At 39.7% G+C, this 23,479-nt stretch overlaps 1 protein-coding gene across 4 annotated transcripts in view; it reads right to left on the bottom strand.

Moving 5' to 3' along the window:
- LOC113528521 (trinucleotide repeat containing adaptor 6A) overlaps positions 1 to 21,039 on the bottom strand; it is a 43,639-nt gene extending 22,600 nt beyond the window's left edge. For 2 of the 4 annotated variants that reach the window (XM_034309661.2, XM_026917118.3), the window contains exons 1-4: positions 20,881 to 21,039; positions 15,172 to 15,218; positions 5,988 to 6,240; positions 2,238 to 2,285 (exon numbers count right to left, since the gene is read on the bottom strand). In XM_034309661.2, coding sequence (XP_034165552.1) covers positions 2,238 to 2,283 — 46 coding nt within the window. In that variant the 5' untranslated portion in view covers positions 2,284 to 2,285; positions 5,988 to 6,240; positions 15,172 to 15,218; positions 20,881 to 21,039. Of the gene's footprint in view, positions 1 to 2,237; positions 2,286 to 5,987; positions 6,241 to 9,716; positions 9,806 to 15,171; positions 15,219 to 20,880 lie in introns of all 4 variants that reach the window. The other 2 variants (XM_053239077.1, XM_034309662.2) reach the window with 2 other exon arrangements.
- Positions 21,040 to 23,479: the final 2,440 nt, after the last annotated feature.

The raw sequence follows: 23,479 nt of genomic DNA, 5'->3' as shown, positions 1-23,479 counted from the left end.
AATAAATAAATAAATAAAAAAAGCACTCACGAGCTAATATGCACAAATAGTCTAGCGTCACTTTGATTGACGGGGAGGAACACAGAGCAGCTTTTGTAAATAAATACTTTAAAATGCTTCCAAAATGACATGCTAGACACAGTAGATTTTCTAGTGTTTTACTTCTTCACACATCTGATCACGAATTAATTTTGGCATTTGGGAAAGTGCTTTAAAATGTCCGATGCCGTGGTAGGTCTCGAGTAAGTCTCTTTACATAGGTGTGACTTCACACACATTGGGAAAATTCAGTAGAGCTGATGAACCGCAGATGTTCAGTGACCCAGACTCTGTACTACGCCACTACACATATTAAACTGGCAGACATTTCGCGCCACGGGAAGCATTGCATTCCAGCTCGGCTGAAAAAGAAGCACAGCGCCCACCATTTTGTTAAAGCAGCATGACACTGCAGCATGACAGAAGATCAGACAGTGAGAGTGAAAACGACACAGAGAGAGGACAAATCGTATTTAAGGGTGTATGGATATATAAAATACTTTGACGGCAGCCAGCCAGACAAGGTGACAATACTCAAGAACACGCAAGTTCAAGCCAAAGTATTCTTGTTAAGCATTCCAATCTTTTTCCCAGCAAAGTTATTCCTGCTAGTCTGTGCTTGCTACTCCAAAAATGGCTGCCAAGTCTCACTGAAGAGCTGCATTTGCCAAGTCTGAGGTTGTTCTCACCGAGTGGGCTAGCAACAGACACAGCAAAATAAAAAGAAACACAAGCAGACATTTTGAAGTGACACAGACAGAAGGAAAAACCCAGAAAAGCTGCCGTGGGGGTTTCAATTTGCAATACAGCTAATATCATGGAAAAATATAAAAAAAACTTTCATTTGGCAGAAACTTTTATCTAAAATGATTTTACAATAAGGAAAAGAACTGAACAGTTAAAGCCTACAATAACCCAGAAGGTATCATTTTAAACATTAAAAATAATTCGTATTGAATAATGAATTCTGGTTTTAATTCCTAATAAATAGCTAAAATGAATAGGGAACATCTTTACCTCTTTACACTAATAAATACATTTAATTATTACAACAAAAAAAGGTTCTTACAAGACATATTGAACCCCTATGCTGTCACTATAGATTTCAAACAGCTTAAAGAACAGAACGACAGCCAGTACCTCACTGAACTTTGGTATGACAAAATAAGCTCTGTCTCTAAACCATATGCTAAAACCACAGGAAAATTAGCAGGAATGGTAGCTCAGCAGTACAAGTTTTCCAGGACATAAACTGCAGAAACAGTGATAAAGCTCAATACACAAAGAATACCCAATAACTCAAAGAGCTCAATGCTCAAAAAATTATTATAGCCCGCATACTAAAAGTAAATATTAAAAGGTGACACACCACACATTCTTCCCAGTGCTTTTATTTCCACTGAGATCCAGACAGATTTTTTGGTAGCATGTAGACATAACTAATCAGGTGATACTGTTGAGTTGCATGCACTAGCACGGTTTCGGAGATGTGATTCTGGAGAGGATGTAGGGGTAAGGTTAGCGATTTTATTTTTTTTTTTTGAAAGATGTGTTCAACAACCAACAGTAAGAAAACAGCGAGGCAAAAGACTGATGTGTGTTATATAATTAGCAGCGTTTAAAAAAAAAAAAAAAAAAAAAACAAGACAGACGTTAACAAATTCCCAGGACAACGTACACATCTATCCAGAAGAAAAAATGACTCCTAGCAAACAAATGCGTCTTTCACGTTCCATGTCCTTTCCCCTTCAGTGTACTGCTGCGAAAGCACGGTTTTCAAAAATGGCACCTCTGAAGGCTTATATCGTTTTAAGTGAAATACATGCGAATAGAAATGATTTCTGATTTTCCTCAGAAACTTCTTTTATCCTCCACATTCACAGACAGAGGGGAAAAAAAAAAAACTGGAATGACCCTACAAGGAACAGCAATGCTATGCTGCTATAAGGTTTAATTTTTCACGATACTGAAATTCAGAACAAACTATATTTGGTAATTAGTGAAAGTTTATGCATTATATAGTTAAATTCAAATGCTCACTGGGTTGTTACGCTGCCCTATGTCATAAAAAAGAACAACATTAATCAGCAGAGCTACATGCCAACCCCCCTCCCCCCACACACACACAGACACACACATACAGACAAAAAGCACACTACAATTAGCAACCAACAAAAAAAAAAAAAAAAAAGTGTCACCTGTTTGGTTAGGGGAGTGGCTGACCGAGTCCCGAATGGGAGCCATGCCTAAGAAACAACAACAAAAATATACTGTAAAATACCAATATTTATCACTATAAGCACGATAATCAAGTTTAATTTATATAGGGCCTCACAAAGAACGGTGCTGAGTGCAGAATGAATTGCAAATACACATGAGAGCGTCAGATGAGAGAAAATCACTAGGAGTAATTAACACTGAGTACCATAGCTAAACGTTATTATGGTACCTTCAAAAAAAACTTGAATGCAACATCACTTTTTTGACCCGTATAACCACATAGGGGTACCTTACACAAAAACTAACATTTTATAGTGGAGAAATTAGATGCTATTCCATTATGTTAAAAGCACTGTATTGATTTCACCACATGACAGGACAGTTGTTCTGGCCAAACCAGCCCATTCGTCTTGGCTTTTTTTTTTTTTGCAGTGGGGAACCTACAAGCCCTCCATTTTTATTTCACCGCGCTCAGACTTGCATCTGTGTTGGTGTGAGGGGTGCAGCCATGTGCTATAAAACTTAATTGTGAAAGCGAAAGCCATCTGACAGACACTACGATCTTTAGTCAACACAAATACCTGAGACACACAGTAGTTTGTAGTTTGTGTGCAGTAGATTTTCTATATAGTCCTTATACAACTCGGTCTAGGTAGAAACCAGAGTGCATACAGTAATCACCAGGTGTTCGAGGGAAAAGCTGATGCTCAGCTAAGTCTGTTCTAGGAAAACGATGTTATGTACAGCAACGTAAGTGTGCATGCACTTCGTTTTGTGCTATTTTTGAGCATTTCATGCCTAAACTTTTCGGTGACATCCCTAATAAATATGGTTAACTGATGTCAACTATATATTTGCCTAATGTTAGCCAAGTCGAACACACACCGATGGATTTTATTCATATTAATGAACTCGAAACGTTCTCCACTGACACAAGTTTGGCAGCATTTTCCAAACAAGAAAATCAAGCCATGATCACCAACCGAAACTTTGCTAACGTGAGACGGAGAAGCACAAGGCTTCCAGGGGGTCAGTTAACATCAGTTTTCAAAACACTTTTACAATGGTTAACCATTCCAGATTTTTATGTAGGCTGACTGCCGTTTTTATTGAGGAAAAAAGAAGACTTGGCATATTTTAGTGATAACTCGCAGCATTTTGTGGAGTTCACATTTTTAACATTGGAGTACGTTATAGATATCTGTTTTTGCCAACTTTAGCCAATTTTTTTAAGAGTTAAAAAATTAATCAAAATCGCATAGTAAGTAACACTGAGCCCAGTACTGAGTACATGGAGTAAACATTGAGGAAATAAAATGGCCAATTGCAGAAAAGCCATCCTTGAACTCAAACATGGCTGATGTTGGTTTGTAAGACAGGCACTACATTACTGTTGGGCAGCATTCTGGTTTTTAACCAAACAAAGGAGAACTAGAGGATCCACCAGAGCCATTTGTGGGCCTTACAGACAAACAAAAAAAAATCTCAATCATCAAATGTACACATCCATATCCACGTACACAATGCTAGAAAAAGCTAGAAAAAGCTTAACAGGCACGTTGAGGCATTAACCAAGCACTAGTCAACCTGCAATTAGCACAGCATTTTCCAGTGCTAAAAGAGAAGTCCAAAAAACAAACAAAAAAAAAAGACGATGTAGTATATTCTGCTAATTTTCCAAGCCATCCGATCTCTCTGAAAAACTAAACTGTATGTAATTTTCCTCAGTATGTTGCAATCAAACAAGTGAAAAATATGCTCTGCTGCATGTGGATAGCTCGCCAGGCTGCAATCCAAACACCAAACATCGTTGGTTAATATCAGTAATAGGAAAATTATATATATAATAAAACAGGAAATATACACACAAATCAGCCATAAAATTAAAACCACCTGTTTAATATTGTTTAGGTCCCACTTGTGCTGCCCAGACAGCTCTGACCTGTCGAGGCATGGACTCCACAACACCACAAGGTGGCCACAATCTGGCACCAAGACGTTAGCAGCAGAACCTTTAAGTCCTGTAAGTTGCGAAGTGGGGTCTCCACGGACCGGACATTTGTCCAGCACATCCCACAGATGCTTGTTCGGATTGAGATCTGGGGAATTTGGAGGCCAAGTCAAGTCACCTTCAACTCTACGCTCCTCAAACCATTCCTGAACAATTTTTTGCAGTGTGGCAGGGCGCATTACCCTGCTGAAAGAGGCCATTAGGGAATACCGTTGCCATGAAGGGGTGTACTTGGTCTGCAACAATGTTTAGGCAGGTGGTACACGTCAAAGTAACATCCACGTGAATGCCAGGACCCAAGGTTTCCCAGCAGAACATTGCCCAGAGCATCACACTGCCTCCGCCAGTTTGCCTTCTTTACATAGTGGATTCTGGTGCCATCTCTTCCCCAGGTAAGCGACGCACATGCACCCAGCCATCCGCAATATGTAAAAGAAAACGTCATTCATCAGACCAGACCACCTTCTTCCATAGCTCCATTGTAAGCACATTCAGCGGTGGACAGGGGTCACCATGGGCACTCTGACCAGTCTGTGGCTATGCAGCCCCATATGTAGCAAGCTGTGATGCACTGTGTGTTCTGACACCTTTCCATCATAGCCAGCATGAACTTTTTCACCAATTTGTGCTACAGTAGCTCTTCTGTGGAATCGGACCAGACGGGCTAGCCTTCGTTCCCCACGCACATCAGTGAGCCTTGGGCGCCCATGATCCTGTCACCAGTTCACCAGTTGTTCTTCCTTGGACCAGTTATGTTAGGTACTAACCACTGCATACCAGGAACACCCCAAAAGACCTGCTGTTTTGGAGAAGCTCTGAACGAGGTGTCTAGTCACAAACTGGCCCTTGTCAAAGTTGCTCAGATCCTTACGCTTGTCCATTTTTCCTGCTTCCAGCACATCAACTTCGAGAACTGACTCATATAGCCCACCCCTTCATAGGTGCCATTGTAACGAGATAATCAATATTAGACACCAGTCAGTGGTTTTAATGTTATGGCTGATCGGTGTATAACATGTCCCATTACGCTAATTCTCTGTGAAGTGGCTGCAACCAGTGTCATCGTCCCCCTCCCCCCACTGACATTACAGTGGCCGCGTCTTGTTATGGTTACAGTGTGTTGTGGCGTGAGCCCTTGTTTTCATATTAACATGCGCCATGTACCACTATTCCAGATAAAATGCTACTGTCTCTATTAGCTCTTTTCCCTTATGCAGCAAGAGTGATTATTGTCTGTCAAGCATCAGCACTGGGTCATGTGTCAATCATTCCAGATAAGTGATTTTATTGTCCTTACTGCCCAGGCTTAATTTCTACCAGAGTACTACAACTACAACAACCAACAGAATCAAATATGATCAATCAAAACATAAGGCACATCATACATCAGGATTTTTTAACTTGGCAGTAATGGACCTACACGGTGATCGGCACTACATTACATTTATTAATAACAGATACGAATTAATAATGGATACTACATACCTCAGTCACTGATTCGTTCATCTACTTAGCAATTTTGAAAATGACTATCATTGTTGATGGTTTTATGTAAGAGAATGTCAACCAGCAGCTACTATGCAACGAAATAAGAGGAAGAACCTATTAGCTAAACGGCTAGTCCTAAGTGATTTAATGTGCAGGAAATGTAACGCCTAATACACACAATACATAGGGGCACTGTGGGTAAAGTGAGATAAATAGTCAAAAGTAATACCTGAGAGGTGAGCTTTGGTGCAGTATACTTCAGGCCCCTCAGCGTTTTGCTTCCCTCGGTGGATGGACGTGAGCTGCACTTGAGTTCCCAGGATGGCGGCGAGGGCCGCGGTACGGCGCTAAAATTTCAGCAGTTGCTTCCGGCTGAGATGTGGCGGGCGCTGGCGGTTTCTGGGCCAGTTGGCATCGCTGATGGTGCAGGATTTGACAGAGGTGGTCTGGCTGGCAGGAACTGGACTTCGTATGTTCTGGCACTACGGTGCAAAAAGAAAAGTGTTTAAGAAACAAACATTAGAATTCAGGCCTAATTAGTGTTCTTACTAGAATGTCTGCTATTTCAATAAGTGGAATATAGCCACACAAGATTCTCAAGTACGGGTCCATTTGAGCGCTGTGTGCGCACTAAAGACAGACACCCCTGCAGACACCTGCACCAGGAAACTGCAAATCTTCACAGATGCAAAAGAATAAATCAGCCCTGAAAATTCAGCCGTTTTAAAGTCCCCATTAAATGGCTTGAAAGCTGTGATTTGATTTCATATGTTCAAATATTTCCTTTTGAACAGTAAGTCAGAGTGATGGTGTGTTGAAGTGCTGGACTGATTGACACAGCCACAGCATTTGAGATACCAAGATACGCCTCACCCCCCGCCAGCAGTGCCGATGGGGATGGAGAGGAGCAAGGTCATCACCGAAAGGCATCCGATGCGTGTTAAAGGTAGGTTTAAAGCTGAAGAATTATCATTATCTGCATGCCAGAGGTTGTTAAGCATCATTAGATCAAATCTTAACTTTCCAGACGTCTGTATTGGCATCCAGCATCTCTGGTTAACGACCAAAACCTAACAAAATCTACATAAAAAAAAACTCGAGCATAATTTTAAATATTACGCTACTCAATAAAATATTGCTTACTCATAGTGACGGAGAAATCTTGATAGTGTATAACGATGAAATCATGTTCTCGATTCATATTTTTTCTAGATATATTGGTGTCACTAAGGAAAAGGTACAGAAAGCTCACCTATTTGTTTTGATTTCAGAGGAATATGAATGACTTATCCTTAATGACACAACTCGTATCTAGTGTCATTAAGGCCTGATTTATACTTCTGCAGGAAGGAAGCTATTGAAGAAAAACTATCAGGTGTAACCTTGCTGTGACCTTGACCTTGTCTGGATCAATTTCAAAATCTAATTAGGTCATCTGCGGGTTACAATGACAAATTCCATATAAATCCTACAAACCTTCAACCACTCGTTCTTGTGATATCATGAAACACCGTCCCAAGCAACAGAATACATGTTGACAGGTCTTACCTAAAGAGTACTTTTATTTCTAATAGTATATTAAATGTTTAAGTTCCTTTGCATGGTGGAATTTTTTCAGTCACTCTGACAGGGATACACTGCTTTACGTCATCACAAACTATAGTTACGCACGGGGTCAGGAAACCTTTTTTCTGAACACTACAACTTGCATCCAGTTCCTATCCGTACTACACTGAAGGCCATTTCGAGAAATGTCATGAGCCTTTTTAAAACCACTTGAGATGTCAGAAGCAGAGGCAACTTGCACTTAAATCTGTACACTGCTTTCAGTGACGGCTAGTTCACTTAAGGGCATACCCTTAAACAAAAAGACGTCAGGTCTTTAATGTTCTACAGACAGGAAATGAAGAAACCTAGGGAGTCTGATCAAATCTTAAAGGAGTTACAGACTCTGGGTAATGTTCTTATTTCACGTTATAGGTGGTAAGAGAGGTAGTAAGGAAATCTGTTGTGGTTAGCGCTAGGTATTGATGAAATTCGTGTTTTAACAGTTGTAACTGTTGTAACAGTTCAGTTACAAACTCTGCTGTTTTGTAAAATTATTATTTCTAAAAATTGTAGATGTTCCTAATGTAAAATACTTACAGCTTTTTTTTTCCTCCTAAAACTGCTTTTGCATATATTAAATACAAGTTTCAGCTAGCATCAAATAAAAGCTTTTGGCAGTTTTGCAGTGCAAAAATTCTGTTCTACTGGCATTTTTGGCCACTTTAAAAGGAACACCTGTACACCTACTCATTTATGCAATTGACCAATCAACCAATCACATGTCAGCATCGTGATGCTTAAAACCACGCAGATACAGGTCATAAGCTTCAGTTAATCTTCAAATCAAACAACAGAATGAAGGAAAAATGTGATTTGGTGCCAGACAGGCTGGTTTGAGTAACCGCAGGGCAAAGCCTGGGATTTTCACACACACACACACACACACACACACACACACACACACACACACACACACAATGGTGTTCAAAACAAAAAACATTCAGTGAGCAGCAGTTCTGTAGGCAGAAACGCCTTGTTGATGAGAGAGGGGGTTCTATCTATCTTCTACAGTAGCCGGTGAGTGAATAAATCATGGAATTATCTTTAAACATCTATATATGATATTTTTATCATATCGGCCACGCGTGATTGTGGTGATGTCAAATATCAAACTCTGAGCATACTGATGATATAATGTCGTACTGCCCAGCTCCACTTGACACTGCAGTTCATGTTTTGTCATCTCCCTTCAAAGCAGGACAAGCACATGGCCCTCAAGGGTAGAATTCCTATTAAGCACGGGCCGTGAAGGGGAGAAAAAGATTCGTGCGGCAACGAGTGTGCTGCAGAACAGATAATGTAGCTCTTCTGTGCACGGTGGCAGTGTTTAAATGATGCTAGGGCTAATCTGATGCACAGCAGTTTACCAACCACAGGTTGTGCATTGCTCTACTATAATGCAGCTTACTTAAGTTAATGTTACTTGCAAAATACACACAAAATTTTCTTTTCAGTGTAGCTTGAATTTACAGAGCAAATAGAGCAAGGTCAAGAGATAAAGTTCTGAATCATCAGCCTTTCCATTAACCTCTGTAGTAAAAATAGGACATTAACCACAACAGAACACTGCAGAGGCAATGTGAGGATTGTCTACGCCTGTATAACAGTTCAGATTTCTTTTCCATGTATGGTTGGGATGATTGTCGATAGTATCGTGAATCGCCGACAGACTCCGACTATCGAAATGTCTATCAAGTCCGAGGGAAAACGTGCGCCTTTAAGATCATGAAAAATAAGATGTGTTGTATATTGTAATGTGTTCTTTTTTTTTGCCTGTTTAGTATCCGACAAACCTTCATATAACCTGCTGAGCTCCGAAGAAAAGCAACAGAACATCCTTCTCTGACACATCTTAGCTTCCCTTGTCCTTGCCGCCGAACAGATAAAGCCGTGAGTACCTTCAATCTCAGAACGTTACCGGGGATTAAATTAACAAACTGAAACAGTGTTGTTTATCAGGGCAACTTCACTGTACAAGAACTCAATAAGTATCTCCGCTGCTGTTCACCACAGTGTGCATGCAGTTTATATAATTTTATTTCAATTTTCTAATGAACTCAGTTACAGCTAATAACTCGCAATGTTTCTTCTTCAGTTCCGACTTCAGTTTTGCAGCAAAAAAAAAAAAAAAAAAAAAAAAAAAAAAACACGACTAGCAATTGCAGCTAAAACCCACTCGTAACGAGCTGCTGGCGTTTTTTCGCTGTAATGACGTAACGTGTGCACGAAGCATGTTACATACGTCTGGCGTGTCCTGTGACGTCGTCTCCACACCAGACTTACGACTATGTTGTTATGACATATTATGTCACCAATATTAGACATGGCCACACAGCCCTGATCTCATTACCTTTACCCCAGCCTCCTCTTTCTTATCGTCCTTCAGCTGCAGAATATTCTTCCTGCCATGAAATGCCCGCTCTTTTCCTTTTGTCTTCCCTATAAACATAAGAATTAAAATGCATGTGAGATTTAATTTTAGCACTGAGAAATAAGTTATGTGGTAATGGGGGAGAGAAAGCTTAGGATAATCTACTTACAGGATCAGAGTGGTAAATTATGCCACTGCAGACAAACAGCTAATGCAATACTTCTACCCGTCTACCATTTCAAAGATTTTTATAAATATATATAAATTTTTTTTTCAAGTACACACACACGTCTCCATTTATATATACATATACAAATGTCTACATTTATTTTGTAATGTGACAAATATGAAAAGAATTCCGCTGCCTGTGGCCTAAAACTCACCCTGAAATTAAAACCGTCACTTTTACCCATCAAACACACAGAGCTGCCTGATTGGTTAAATATACAAGACACACCCAAGCAACTCTTGTGCAAGCAATGAGAGACTGGATTGTCGAGGCAAGTCAGTTGTTACCACAGCAGCCCTCAGTGCCTCTAGAAGAAGAAGGCAGTCATTCAGAGGACGTGCAGCAAATCTCGGTTTCATTTTCCTGTCGTTACTTAAGCATTTGTAACAAAAATAAGCCACCTTCGCCTCAGATACAGCCGATGTAGCGCCTGTTTCTGCACTGCTTTACTGTCCCATCGACAGCTACAGTTCATTTTAATAGCATAGCTAACACACTCAGCTCAAAGCCAAAACATTTGTTATCCCCTTCAAATAACACCATACTGGGCAAACAATCTGATTAATCCTATAATTTAATTATTTATTGTAGTATTTTATTTAATATTTATATTTTAATATAAATATTTTTATATCTTAACATATTTTCAGTAGCATTCATTTTTCCTTAATATGAAGCATTTTTACATATTTAACTTGCAAAGCTTAAAAGAAATTTATCCCAGTTGCACATCCAGTTGAATTCAATCCTATCCAGACGCGATTCAATTTACATGGAGATCTGGGGAGATTTCCTATTTTACAGGTGCTACTTTATGATATTTTTCTGTGCAGATCAGCCATGTCAGTGTTTTTCCCCCGTCCTCCTCTGAGGGAAAATTATGGACTGAATTTCCTACTGTTTTTCGCCAAACTCAGCAGTCGTCTGATCATTTTTGTCACGTCCGGATGCACATGCCTGTGATTTTCTATGCAGGTGTTGGCTCACGTTGGGAAAACGATGTCTGACTGCTGCTACTGGCCGTTTTTAGTCTTGTAGAATGTGCATCAGTGACCCTCCCCAGATATTACTTACTATCTTGTTAAAAACATTTTCTGAATCACAAAACAAAAAAAATGGATGCTTCAGAAGAGGCACTGAACCATATACTTGTGTTTGGTGGTAAAACCTCGACTCCGCACGCCACCTGGGAAAGCATTTTAAGGAGGAGGGAAAAAAAATCATTAAGAAAAGTAAGATCCCGCAGGCTGATTAAAGAAGCTTTTGTAATGGTAGCTACAGGTATAAATTACTTTATATTCACATATGTGCAATATCAGAAAGTTTAATTTTCTATAAATAATGACTAATATCGCTGGCAGTTCCTTAAATATTTAATGACGCACGTGATAAAAACATCCGGGTTCATAGTGTGAAAAAAAAAAAAAAAAAAAACCACTAGAAACTCACTCCTCCTTAGGTAATTTTATTGCTGACCAGATGCGAGAGTTTTATCACTGAGGAAACGTTTATTTGACAAAAAAAAAAATTAGTACAGACACCCTACTGACAAATTAATCCAAACCAAACAGGGCTTTAGGCACGAGCAATAAAATGGAGCTGATGCATTGATCTAAACACAAAGCGTGTCACAAGTTGGATTCTGTTTCCTAATGCAATGCTCTGTATTACTCTCACATCCATAGTTAGTGAGCTCGCGGTACAGCTTTGGCCTAGAATAAGCGGTTTCAATGCATGACTAAAAGCCACTGTAGCTAATCTGACCATAGTTTCCAACTCCACTGCCAGTACATCCAAACAAACCACAGTCCTGGACCTAAAGCCACCGTGTCTAATCCAACCACAGTCTACTGTTTGATTCTGGAGGTCAGTGAATAGGTGCTGAACTCTCCAACGCACCACAAAAATGCACAAATGACAGGAAACCCATAGACTAGGCTCGAGACGATTGGTGATAGCATCTCGATGGCTATCAAGTCAGATGATTTGAATGTCTGTCAGAAAATGTGGTGTCTGCAGCTTTAAGGAGGACAAAAATAAACTGTGTTGTGTCTCATAGCATGTGTGACATAGGCTGCGTTGTCTGACTTCGAAGCAGGGCGATAATATAGAAGAATTCTGTTTAACACAGAGCACATGGATGCATCGTTCATATAATTGACTTCGATTTTATAATGAGCTTACATACAGCTAATAACTCATCTGGTTCATTCACAGTCCTGACATCAGTTTTGTAAACATTGCTGCCTGGGTAATTAGTTATTAAAACTGAATAGATGCTAACGTCTGGCCATGCCCCCTTCTTCTGGCAATGACTTGTATTGAAAAATTCTGGGTCGGAGTATAGAAAGAACAAATCCGATCCGGTAACAAATCTAGGCTGAAACACTACAGCATGAACTGCAGTGCACAGTAAGATAAAATGATGTAAAATAAGTCATTTAATTATAACAGCAGCAAGTAGCTAGCTATTTAGCCAGGCAGGTTTCAGAGCTGCTATCATGTCGGCTGAGTGGAAAGATTTTACGCTGAAAGAGGAGAAAAGCAAGAGAGCAGATTACCTTTTATAAAACACACATTCATGGCTATGTAGTCCTTTTGGGTGACCAGCTCATGCGAAGCACTTCGATTAATTATCGCTCATTTTTAATTGTTCATTCGCCAAGGTTTCGCAGAGTGGACAAAAATTCATTGCCTATAATGTGCTTGCCACGTCCCTTGTCTTGGTTGCCTGGTTAACAGAGGGTAAATTAAGCTAATTTAACTCTAAAATATGACACTCTAATAACATGGATTAACACACGTTATGGAAAATAGCCTGTCCTGACAACTCTCTGGTGATGAAGCATCATTTGTTCGGCTCCTTAACAAAAAGTTTTCAGCCGAGTTGTTTTCTCATTATTTGAGTCCAGCTAGCATTTTCACTCAATTCCCTTTTCACGACTCCCACAACCATGTTCCTAATTCTGAAAATACCGTCTTCGAGCTAGTTAATATACCTAGTAGAAGTAGTTAAATTTTTCCCCCCTTTGGGTTGTTGGACGAGCGGGAAAAAAAAAAAAAAAAACCCTGCACTCTGACCACGATACCGGCAGCTTACTTGAACTTTGTTAATCTGCCGGGCAACTGTGAATATAAAACTGATAGATTGGATACAGAATCTGCATGTCCCGAGCACCTGGGCTACCGAGTTGTCCACTCCTGTTTTGGTATCAGAAAAGAAAATGGCATCATGCCATCTCTCGTCACCATGAATAGCAAAAGTAATTTAGTCATTTAATGGGTAAGTTGCAGTTTACCTGCATTTTCAATAGAGAATTGCTAACATGGTTCCCTTTTATTAAATTGTGTATTATTTAATAAACTATTATCAACTAAGAAGTGCTGATGAACACCTTCACTTTAACGTGATCTTCGTGCGGCTTTTAATTAATCAATTTGTGTTCCTTTTCAGTCCATTTCTTCTGAGTCAGTGTTTTGGTGGTGACTGGTTTATTTGTACAGCGGCTCGTCCACTGAATTTTAAATCACAATATAGGACGAGTTAGAGAAGAGCAATACAAGCATTCCACTTTAAACAAGGTCCAAGTAAAATTAATCTTAAAAAAGGGCACTTCATGCATTCGAAGGGGAAAAAAAATAAATAAAAATTTCAGTCGCCGTCTCTCTTGTAAACAGTCTCGTTCTGCATCGTCTTCTTCAGATAAGGGCACTGTGAAAACAACAACATCCTAATCTACATCAAAGCATGCAGCCATTTTGTCTCAGTCATTATATTCTGTTTACTACCCCGCCCCTTCTGGTCGTCCGACAGCTTGCAAACACCCGGAAGCTCTGGAAGAAGAAATGAAAAAAAACAAAAAAAAAAAAACATGCAGGAATGCTCTGGCTTTCAGAGGCACTGTTTACACCTGGCATTAACATGCGGCTCAGGTAATCAGCTCAAGTGGCCAGCCGAGATGGACAGCCGTTCAAACCTGGCCTTTTCAAGTGTCTCAAATGCGTCTACAATGTCCACTTGTGACTAGAGAGGGTGGGTAAAACTGCCAAAAGCACCATGATGTCACTTCAAAAACAGCCCGGCGACTATTACTCCAATATCATATCATGAAAACGATATGTAGACTCAGCCGATTAAACAGTCGTGCACTAAGTTTCACATGGGCTCAGCTGAGCACATTCTGTGTGCTTTATTCATCAATAGCGTGCATGGAGACAAGCTCATAACCAAAGCACAGAAATGTTTTTTTAAATGGAAAACCTGAGTTGCAGCAGTTTTAGTTACAGCAATGGATAAATCGGCAGCAAGCCGATTTCATGTCCCATTTGGTTTTTTTAATTCATAGTTGCTCCCCATTTTGTTGAAGTACGTCCGACGACCACAAAGAAAAACATCGCTCATTACTTTCGTTTTCTCTCCTTACTTTCATTTGTATGCAGACTGTTTAAAGAGATCACCCTTTACACATTCTCACCGAGGTGTGAGCTGGTTGGTTGTGGAATGCGTGTCAATTAGCGTTTTATACTTATTAATATTCTCAAAATCAGGAACACGCAGGTACGTGGAAACACTGATGAAACTGAGCACAAAGCTGTCGTAACTCTTGCTTTATGTAACAGCTACTGTATTTAAACACCTCAATCAAAAAAACACCAACCAGACTCAAATGAGTTCTTTTATGAGTGGTGTGAGGACATCTTACAGTCAAAACATTCACCAACAACTTGATTCCCTGTACTGTAGCCTTACATTTTGTGTTTCTAGAAAACATCCAGCAGAAAGGCGTTTCAGTCACATTTATTTGCTGTTCCGTGCTTTCTGACCGTTAGGTGAGCTCGAACGCTAGACTAACTTTTGCATTAACACAAATATGTATGGCCCAGACCCATTTGCAGCAACGTTTAAGCTCATAATTTCAATCGTGGAAAATGAGAAATGTGTAGATTTAAATTCATGAAATCAGTAAAGTGAGCAGACAAAAACCACTAACACACACACACACCCATTTAACATTTAAAACAGTAAAGCTTATGCAGCACTCTGAACCCCTTTACAATAACAACTGCTTACGCGAGCAGCCTTTCTGAAGCAGCTTTGTATATGAGGCATGAATTGGAAAAACCGAGAAAGGTGCACACGCACGCACGTGTGTACACACACACACACACACACACACACATGTAAGAATCAGGGGGAAAACTAACCTGTTTCTTCTCTGTCAACGTCTTTGGTGACAACAGCATCCAATTCTCTAAATAAAAGAAAGTGAAATATAATTAAAACCAAGTTTACATAGCTCATTCAACTTGTTCATTTAAACCTGATCAAGCGTAAACCTAAAAAAGATTTAAAACTGAAAATGCTAAAAACTGTGGTCTAGCATGCAGTCTAAATCAATGGCCCCAAATGGCCAATAATACCTAGGTGCCTTACACAAGGTGTAAAATAATGTCTTCAGCACCCTTCAGAGTGCACTACAAACCAAATAGGGAGCCATTTGGATGTCGGCCAACAGCTCCATTAATAGTTAATCACTTTTTCCTGTTCTCGCTGCGAGCCTACACAACAGCGTGTGTGTTTTAGCCGATAATGTGAAATGTAAACATTACACACATCCCAAAAAATTCACACAAACTACTAAGATTTCATTTAGCTCAGTGCCAGTTGACTAATGTACCGTGTGGTGCTACCAGTTCAATAACTTCAGATATCAATGAAGACCTAACCAGCATTTGTTTCTGTACATGTGAGCTATTACATACGTACACACGTACGTATACACACATTTAAACATACACAGTCTCCTCCGAAAGTACTGGAACACACAGGGCCAATTCTATTATTTGTTCTATACACTGAAAACCTTTGTATTTGAATATGAGATGATAGATCTGAATTCCAGCTTTCATTTCCTGATATTTACATCTAGATGTGTTTAAAAAAAAAAAAAAAAAAAAAAAAAAAAAAAACTTAGAACATGGCATCTTTTGTTTGAACCCAACCATCTGTTCGAATGATCAAAAATATTGGAACATGTGACTGACAGGTGTTTCTTGTTTCCCAGGTGTACCCTGTTAGATTGACTGTTTAAACAATTAATAGCTCTGAACGTCTACTCTTGGTTTGAGCCCTGGGTGAAGACTGTATTTGTTGTTAAAATGGATAAACCAACATGAACACCAGAGAGATGAACATGGGAGAAAAGCAAGCCATTTTAAAGCTGAGAAAACAGAAAATCTATCAGAGCCATTCTACAAGCAATGGGCATAGCCAATACAACAATCTGGAATGTCTTGAAAAAGAAAGACACTGGCATACCAACAGCCAGTCATCAATCAGGTCGGGCAAGGAAAACAGCAGTTGATAAATACTGTGAGACCGAAAACAATATACAACAAAACAGTCAGTGGCATCTCCAACAACCTCCACAGGGCAGGGTTGAAGGTATCGCAATCCACCATTTGAAGAAGACCTCAAGAGCAGAAATACAGAGGACATACGACAAGATGCAAACCATTCATCAGCAGTAAGAATCAGAAGGTCTGATGTGAATTCACAAAGAAATACAGAGATGATCCAGAAAAGTTCTGGAACCAAGATTAACCTCTACCAAAGTGAAGGAAAGGCCAAATTTTGGAGAAAGAAAGGATCTACTCATGATCCAAAACATACAAGCTCATTGGTCAAGCACAGTGGAGGCAGTGTCACACTGCCAACACAACAAAGGACTTCATCATGGGAAAAAGTGGAAGGTTTTCGACTGGCCAAGTCAATCACCAGACTCCAACCCAATTGAGCAGCATTTCACCTCCTGAAGAGGAGACTGAAGGGAGAGACCCCCAAAACTAACAACAACTGAAAGAAGCTGTGGTACAAGCCTGGAAACGCATCAATAAAGAAGAATGCAACAGTTTGGTGATGTCAATGGGTTGCCAGCTTGATACAGTCACGCAAAGCAAGGGATATGCAAACAAATATTAAGTGTTAGTTAGTTTAAGACTATCTATTCCAATACTTTCACTCGTCTAAAAATTGGGTGGTCGGGCACAAAAGGTGCTATGTTTTAAGTTGATTAACACATCCAGATGTAAATATCAGGAAATGAAAGCTGATCTATCTTCTCATATTCATCTTTTGTTTCCAAACCCAAATGTCTTCAATGTATTGCAAAATTATATATAAATTGTGTAGTCATTTATTGAGCACCATGCTCTCTGTGCTTGTGTCATTTTTTTTTAATCATTTCTATGTAAGGAAGTGGTTTGTTTGCCAAATGTTTTCTTTTTTTCTTTTTAATTTTGTATAATTATGTCCAGTGTGCAACCAAACCAACCACAAACCATTAATTCCACTCTGATTCAAATCTGACAAACAGAATTACAAATGTAAAAGGACCCTAATACAAAAATCTATGGGAATAACCACCATGACAGTGTCATGGTTTCACTGGGTATGATTAGACATTTACTTTCTCAAAATTGTGTCTCAGCACACCACTTTTCCTTGCAGCCACTGTTTTTCCTCTTATATCATTAGTATTTTTTTTTTTTTTTTGAAAAGTCATTCTACCTTTCTGAAGTCCTTTTTAGATCAGTTTTACATGGGAAGAGCCCCATTACCAATTTTTATCTCTGGGATTTTCGTCCCATTAGAATCCATCACGTCTTAATTTTTCAGTTTGTGTGTGCATGCATCTGTAATGACCGACATATTTTATCATCTATAAAATGACCTGTAGAAAGAACCCTATGATGTACATCCTTTCCTAATTGACACGTTCACAAAGATTCCATTGTCTCCTGTGGGGAAAAAAAGGTTTTGCGCTTTTTCTTCAGACATTCCAGGAAGCACTCTTTTCCATCATGTCACACTGAAACCAATTTACATTTGAAATTTGAATACATTTTGATGCATGACGTTTAAAAGGAGTTGTCAGAGAAGCAATACTTTCAGGGGTTTTACTAAGTTACTGAGTTCTTAACACAGGTATAGCATACATACATTTTATGGTCATGTGATCTGCTAATGATCAAGCACAACTTGGGTGACCACACGCCCTAGAAACGAGTGTTAATTATAAAGACTAAATAGTGTGTTAAAATTAGGTCTGTTACATGCATGCCGAGGTGAATTCTCTTGCCTTGCGCCCAGCATTGCCCGGATAGACTCTGGATCCGCAAGGGCACTAATCAGGATTAAACGGTTACTGAAGATGAATGTGGTGCCCACTGGAATTTTTAGTGTGAGGACCACGCGTACATCGTGAACACATTCTCATCTCTCTAACTTACACAGAGATCACTTATCCCACGCAAATCGATCATAAGTACTACAGACATCCTCCGGAAACATTACTTAGGGTGCTTCCACGTGTAGCTTTTAGTCTGTTTCAACTGAACCCTGGTGCGTTTTCCTCTTCGGTGCAGTTTAACCATGTCAGTGAGGTGGTCTCAGTATAGTCCCAATCAAAGTCTACCACAGTGACAACACGACTCAACCTTGAATAAACCAAATGCATCAGGAGGATTAAAAGCGGCGTCCACTGGGTGGTACGTTGGAGCCAGAACGTCCCTGTCCACCTGGATCCCAAGTCAAACTAATGTTTAGCGATTTCGCGCACAGCACCGTTAAACAGACTGACGAGCTCCGTATCTCTAACACATTCTGCCGCTGACGTGACTGTCGTCATGATCTGAGTCTCGAACCAAAAACCCTCACCGTACATTCAAAAGTATTTACCAGTCTAGAAAATCCATTAGAAAGGTACACAAGACAGGCGTTTTGGCAGGTTTAAGAGGTTTAAAACTCAAACACTAACTGTAATAAGAAAATCGTAGTGTTAGCACTCACTAACAGTCTAAAATAGTGCACAAGTATGCATTTTTATTCAGTTGAGGACACGGTGTCACGGTGCTATACTGCCTCTATTATTTATGTTAGTATTGCAGGATACGCAAAAACGGCTATCTTGCGTATGTGTAGTTAACAGTAAGCATAAATCAGCCTTAACGGGTGTGAAAGCACTCAAACACGTCTGGAAATCTTATCCTTCAGAAATCAGAACAGTCAGGGGATTTGAGCTTTTTCGTTCGGGGTTTTGTTGTATCTACGAAGATGTGCAAAGTGAACGAAGATTTCGTAAGCAACGTTTCCTTTAACTTTCCCCACTGGTCTGTGCATTGATTAATACCTTCATACTGAGGAACAGTGATATTTTAGACCAGGTTATCACACCTTAAAAAAAATTTGCAAACAGTAACACACCAAGCGTGTTGCAACCATGCAGTTCACTCGATCTTAGACTAATTCACGTTCGCTAGTGTGAGAAACCTTACCTTTAAAAAAAATAATAGTAATAAATAAAAAGAATTCAAAAGACATACAGACTTTACTTTGGCCATTTGCATTTCTGTTACATGTTAACTATTTAAAAAACACCTCAGAAAATATTATTATTATATCTTACTATAGATTAGTATATATTATGATATATCTCAAGGAGTCATTTATATACATCAAATAAATGTTTAACCTTTTAAATGACCCAACACAGTTTGTAACGACGCGGAGCTGAAATGGTTAAAGAACCTTAAACAAACTCCAGCACACCTCCCCCACCGCGCCGCGTCCCAAACCGCTCTCCACCCCACTGAGTAGTGTGTAGCGCCTATTGTGGCGTACATGAGTTTTGTTTTGGAGCGCGGCCAGAACCTTTAATTATCAAACCAGCGAGTTATGCAAATATCAGAGGTACAGATACGAGAAAGCGCACTACATAGTGTTTTACTCCTCCCTGTGTAGGGCACTTCACACACACAGTTAACCGGTTACCATAATAGCAGCAGCTTCCTCCCCCCGACTACACTGTTATATTACACCAACTAATGAAATGCTCTATCGTTTAATTCTGAGGAAAAAACACATATTTTGATGAAAACTGTAAAGTCCGGATACATTTTTTTCGTTTTCGTGTGGCGTTAGTTAGCCGCTCATGCTAGCTTTTTTTTTTGCGCTCGAACAGTAACTGCGTTCACCTCGAAGCTAAACTACCCAAACAGCCGCTTGTGTTAAAGCCATGCTAATATTTACCTAATGCAACATTTTCCATGTTTTTAAACCAATAACATGAAACCAAAACAAATTTTTTAATCCAGTTTCAAATGTATAGGTCAAGTGAATGCGGCGACGCGACTTGCTAATGCTAACTAAAAACATCAGCTGCTCCATTATATAACCGAATAACTAGACAAACTATTTATCTAACATTACACTAACATGACAAAGTAATAGTTTATTGAATAACTTCTATCATTAGTATATATTTTTCTGTTTTATGAATATAAATATATATGTATTTTACACCAATTCAATGCAGAGGTCGAATATGTATCCTTACTAGCCATTGCCAGCTTTTAAGAAAAAAATAAAACAATAAAGGAAACTTTAGCTGCTCGGTAACACAAGCTGCCTAGTTTTAAAACTGGGAATTAAAAAAAACGAGACTACTTTTAAATATTTGGCACAGAATTTCTACAAGCGAGCGAGCTAATCGAGCTAAACAAGAGCTTTGCTAATGCTAACCAAACGGCAGCTTTATGTTGCGCGTGCTAGAGAAAAAGCTTCGATTTATTTTTATGGCTTTGTTGTTGCTTCAAACTCCTCTAGACATTCGACAAAAATGGGTCTTAAACGCTGCTAAACGATGGTGAATTTCATTTTAAAAACACACACACACAATATACACTTATGGAATTTAAAAGCTGGTTACTTAAAAGGCGAAAAAAACATTTCGCAGGTCTAAGCTGCTTTAATATGATGACGCTCGTGCGCATTTTACACGCCAACTGCACGACGGAAAAACACACACACACACACCATGAAATCGGAAATTGTAATGCAAAACCACAGCTCACCTCGTAAAGTTTTAAAGTGCAGTAGAGAGCAAATGAAAGCAGATGATAAGGCTATATGAATGTAACGCTTTTGCAGAATCTAGGAGGGGAAACGTTTGTCCTGCTCAGCCGCCATTTCCTTCACTCGCATTGCATCTGTCTGTCACTACCCGAGCGCCGTCCCCCGCCCCCCCTTCCTGAGCTGCACTGCGCATGCGCAGCGCATGTGCCTGGAAAGAGCGCGCGTGCGCGCGGTACACAGAGGGTCGAGGCAAGCAGACAGGGCTGTGATAACTAGCATTGCTCTATCTGACTGAACCACAGAATGACCCGATTAGCTATTAAGAATAAATAACTATAATAATAACTAAGAATATTTTTGTTTGTGATAAACCCTCGAGGTAACCACCAGGCAATAAAGAGATTCTGATTCTGATTTTAAGGACATAACTAACAACAATGTGGCATCAGTCTTAGCATACTCACCTTTAGTCCAATAATAAATTAAATAAATGTATGAAATTTTCTGACATTTGTTTCAGTAGAATTTATGTGTAGAATTCATTGTCAGGGTCACGGTAGATCCGGAGCTTATCCCGGGAACACTGGGCGTGAAATAGGAATACGCCCTGAATGGGATGCCAGTCCATCACAGGGCACCATGCACATACACATTCACACTCTCTTTCACACCTAGGGGCAATTTCAGAGAGTTTGTTTTCAGAGGAGGGGTGCTTAGTGGTTAACACTGTTGCCTCTCACCTCCGGGGTTGGGGGTTTGATTCCCGCCTCCGCCCTATGTGAGTGGAGTTTGCATATTCTCCCTGTGCTTCGGGGGTTTCCTCCAGGTACTCTGGTTTTCTCCCCTAGTCTGAAGACCTGCGTTGTAGGCTGATTGGCATCTCTAAATTGTCCTAATTGTGTGATTGTGCCCTGTGATGGGTTGGCACCCCATCCAGGGTGTGCCCCAAGTCCCCTGGAATAGGCTCCAGGCTCTCCGAGAGCCTGTGTAGGATAAACCGTACAGAACATGGATGGTTGGATGGATGTTTTTCTGGAATCTGTGCTGGTTTCTGAAGTTCTGAAATTGAAAAGTATAAACAACTTTGACTTACTTTAAATTTACTCAGTGAGCCAAGAGATGCTTGGTGTCCATGTTTTGCTCCTTTGGTTTTGAAGCCACATTCAACATGGCTAACAAGAAGTTTAAAGGCTTGTAAGTGTCAATCCGTGCCAGACTACCTGCATTAGTGTTAAATGTTGATCTGCCTCTGAGCTATCCACACGTGTTACTAAGTTTGGTTTGCATTGAACTTTATAGTCATTATAAAACACAGAATTGCCTAATGAAATGTAGCTTTATTGGTTTTTCAGTTGCACACACACACACACACACACACAGTGCAACATTAATAAGTGTTATCATTTTATTGCCTTTGATTCAGGTCAAGGATACTGTGACTAAAGAAAATCTGTTTACACAGCTCTCATGTAGCTAATACATGATGTAATCTAATACAACACGGGCAACATAAAAATAAACAAGAAAACTAAAGACCCCAAAAGGATGTCATCCATCCATCCATCCATCCATCCATTTTCTGTACCACTTATCGTACACGGGGAGCCTAATTTGGAAATGCCCATCAGCCTCCAACGCATGTCTTTGGACTGGAGTACCCAGAGGAAACCCCCAAAGCACAGGGAGAACATGCAAACTCTGCATACACAGCTCAGAGGTGGGACTCGAGCCCCCACCCCCGGAGGTGCGAGGCAAACGTGCTAACTACTAATCCACAATGTCCCCAAAGATTGTCATGTATAGTTAAGAGAAAAAAAAAGAACAGGAATTTAAAAAACTAATAATAAAGCAGAAAATTCACATATAGGTACAAAGGGAAAGAACAGGAAAAGGAGCAAAATAGCTACAAAAAAAAGAAAGAAAAGGTAAAAGGAAAGGAAACAAAGAAAGAAAAAGAAAGTCACATGAAGGTAGAAAGTTATAAGAAATAAATATCAAAGTAATGCAAATTTAGAAGAAAATTACAGTTATGTATTGGGTAACTAGTAAAGCCAGCTAGCTTATATTAGATAGCTATTAAACACACTAGCTAGTATTACAAGCAGATGCTCTTTCAGGTGTTTGCTAGCTAAACATGAATTTTAGCATTATAAAATTAAGAATTAAAGATAGCATACTGGTAGGGACAGTCAGAGTAGGTGCTAAACAAACATATCTAAATACGTAGCTAGCCGTGTAGTTCACATTGATCAATCTATAAAATAAAGCATGAAATAAGACATTATTTATATGTCATTTCTAAAACACATGATGAGGCCAAAGAGAAATTCAACAGTTGATGTGTGATGTCATCCTTCATTCAGCTGCCCATGCACAGAAGTGTGTCTGTGTTTTTCTTTTTTCCAGTGAGGGCCAAGTACAAAAACACCAGACAAAAACAGAAACGCATTAGCAACAATGTAGAGAGCGCATACAGGAATCTGCCTACGTGTTCAGTTTTCACACAAAGCGAACACACGCAGTGGAAAAAATAGCACTGCACTGTTAACGGCAGGTCATTCTGCCTCGGTGCAGCCACACACTCACACACACACACAC

The sequence above is a fragment of the Pangasianodon hypophthalmus genome, chromosome 13, assembly GCF_027358585.1.
Source record: "Pangasianodon hypophthalmus isolate fPanHyp1 chromosome 13, fPanHyp1.pri, whole genome shotgun sequence".
Lineage (NCBI taxonomy): Eukaryota > Metazoa > Chordata > Actinopteri > Siluriformes > Pangasiidae > Pangasianodon > Pangasianodon hypophthalmus.
This window is presented reverse-complemented; position numbering and strand designations above follow the sequence as displayed.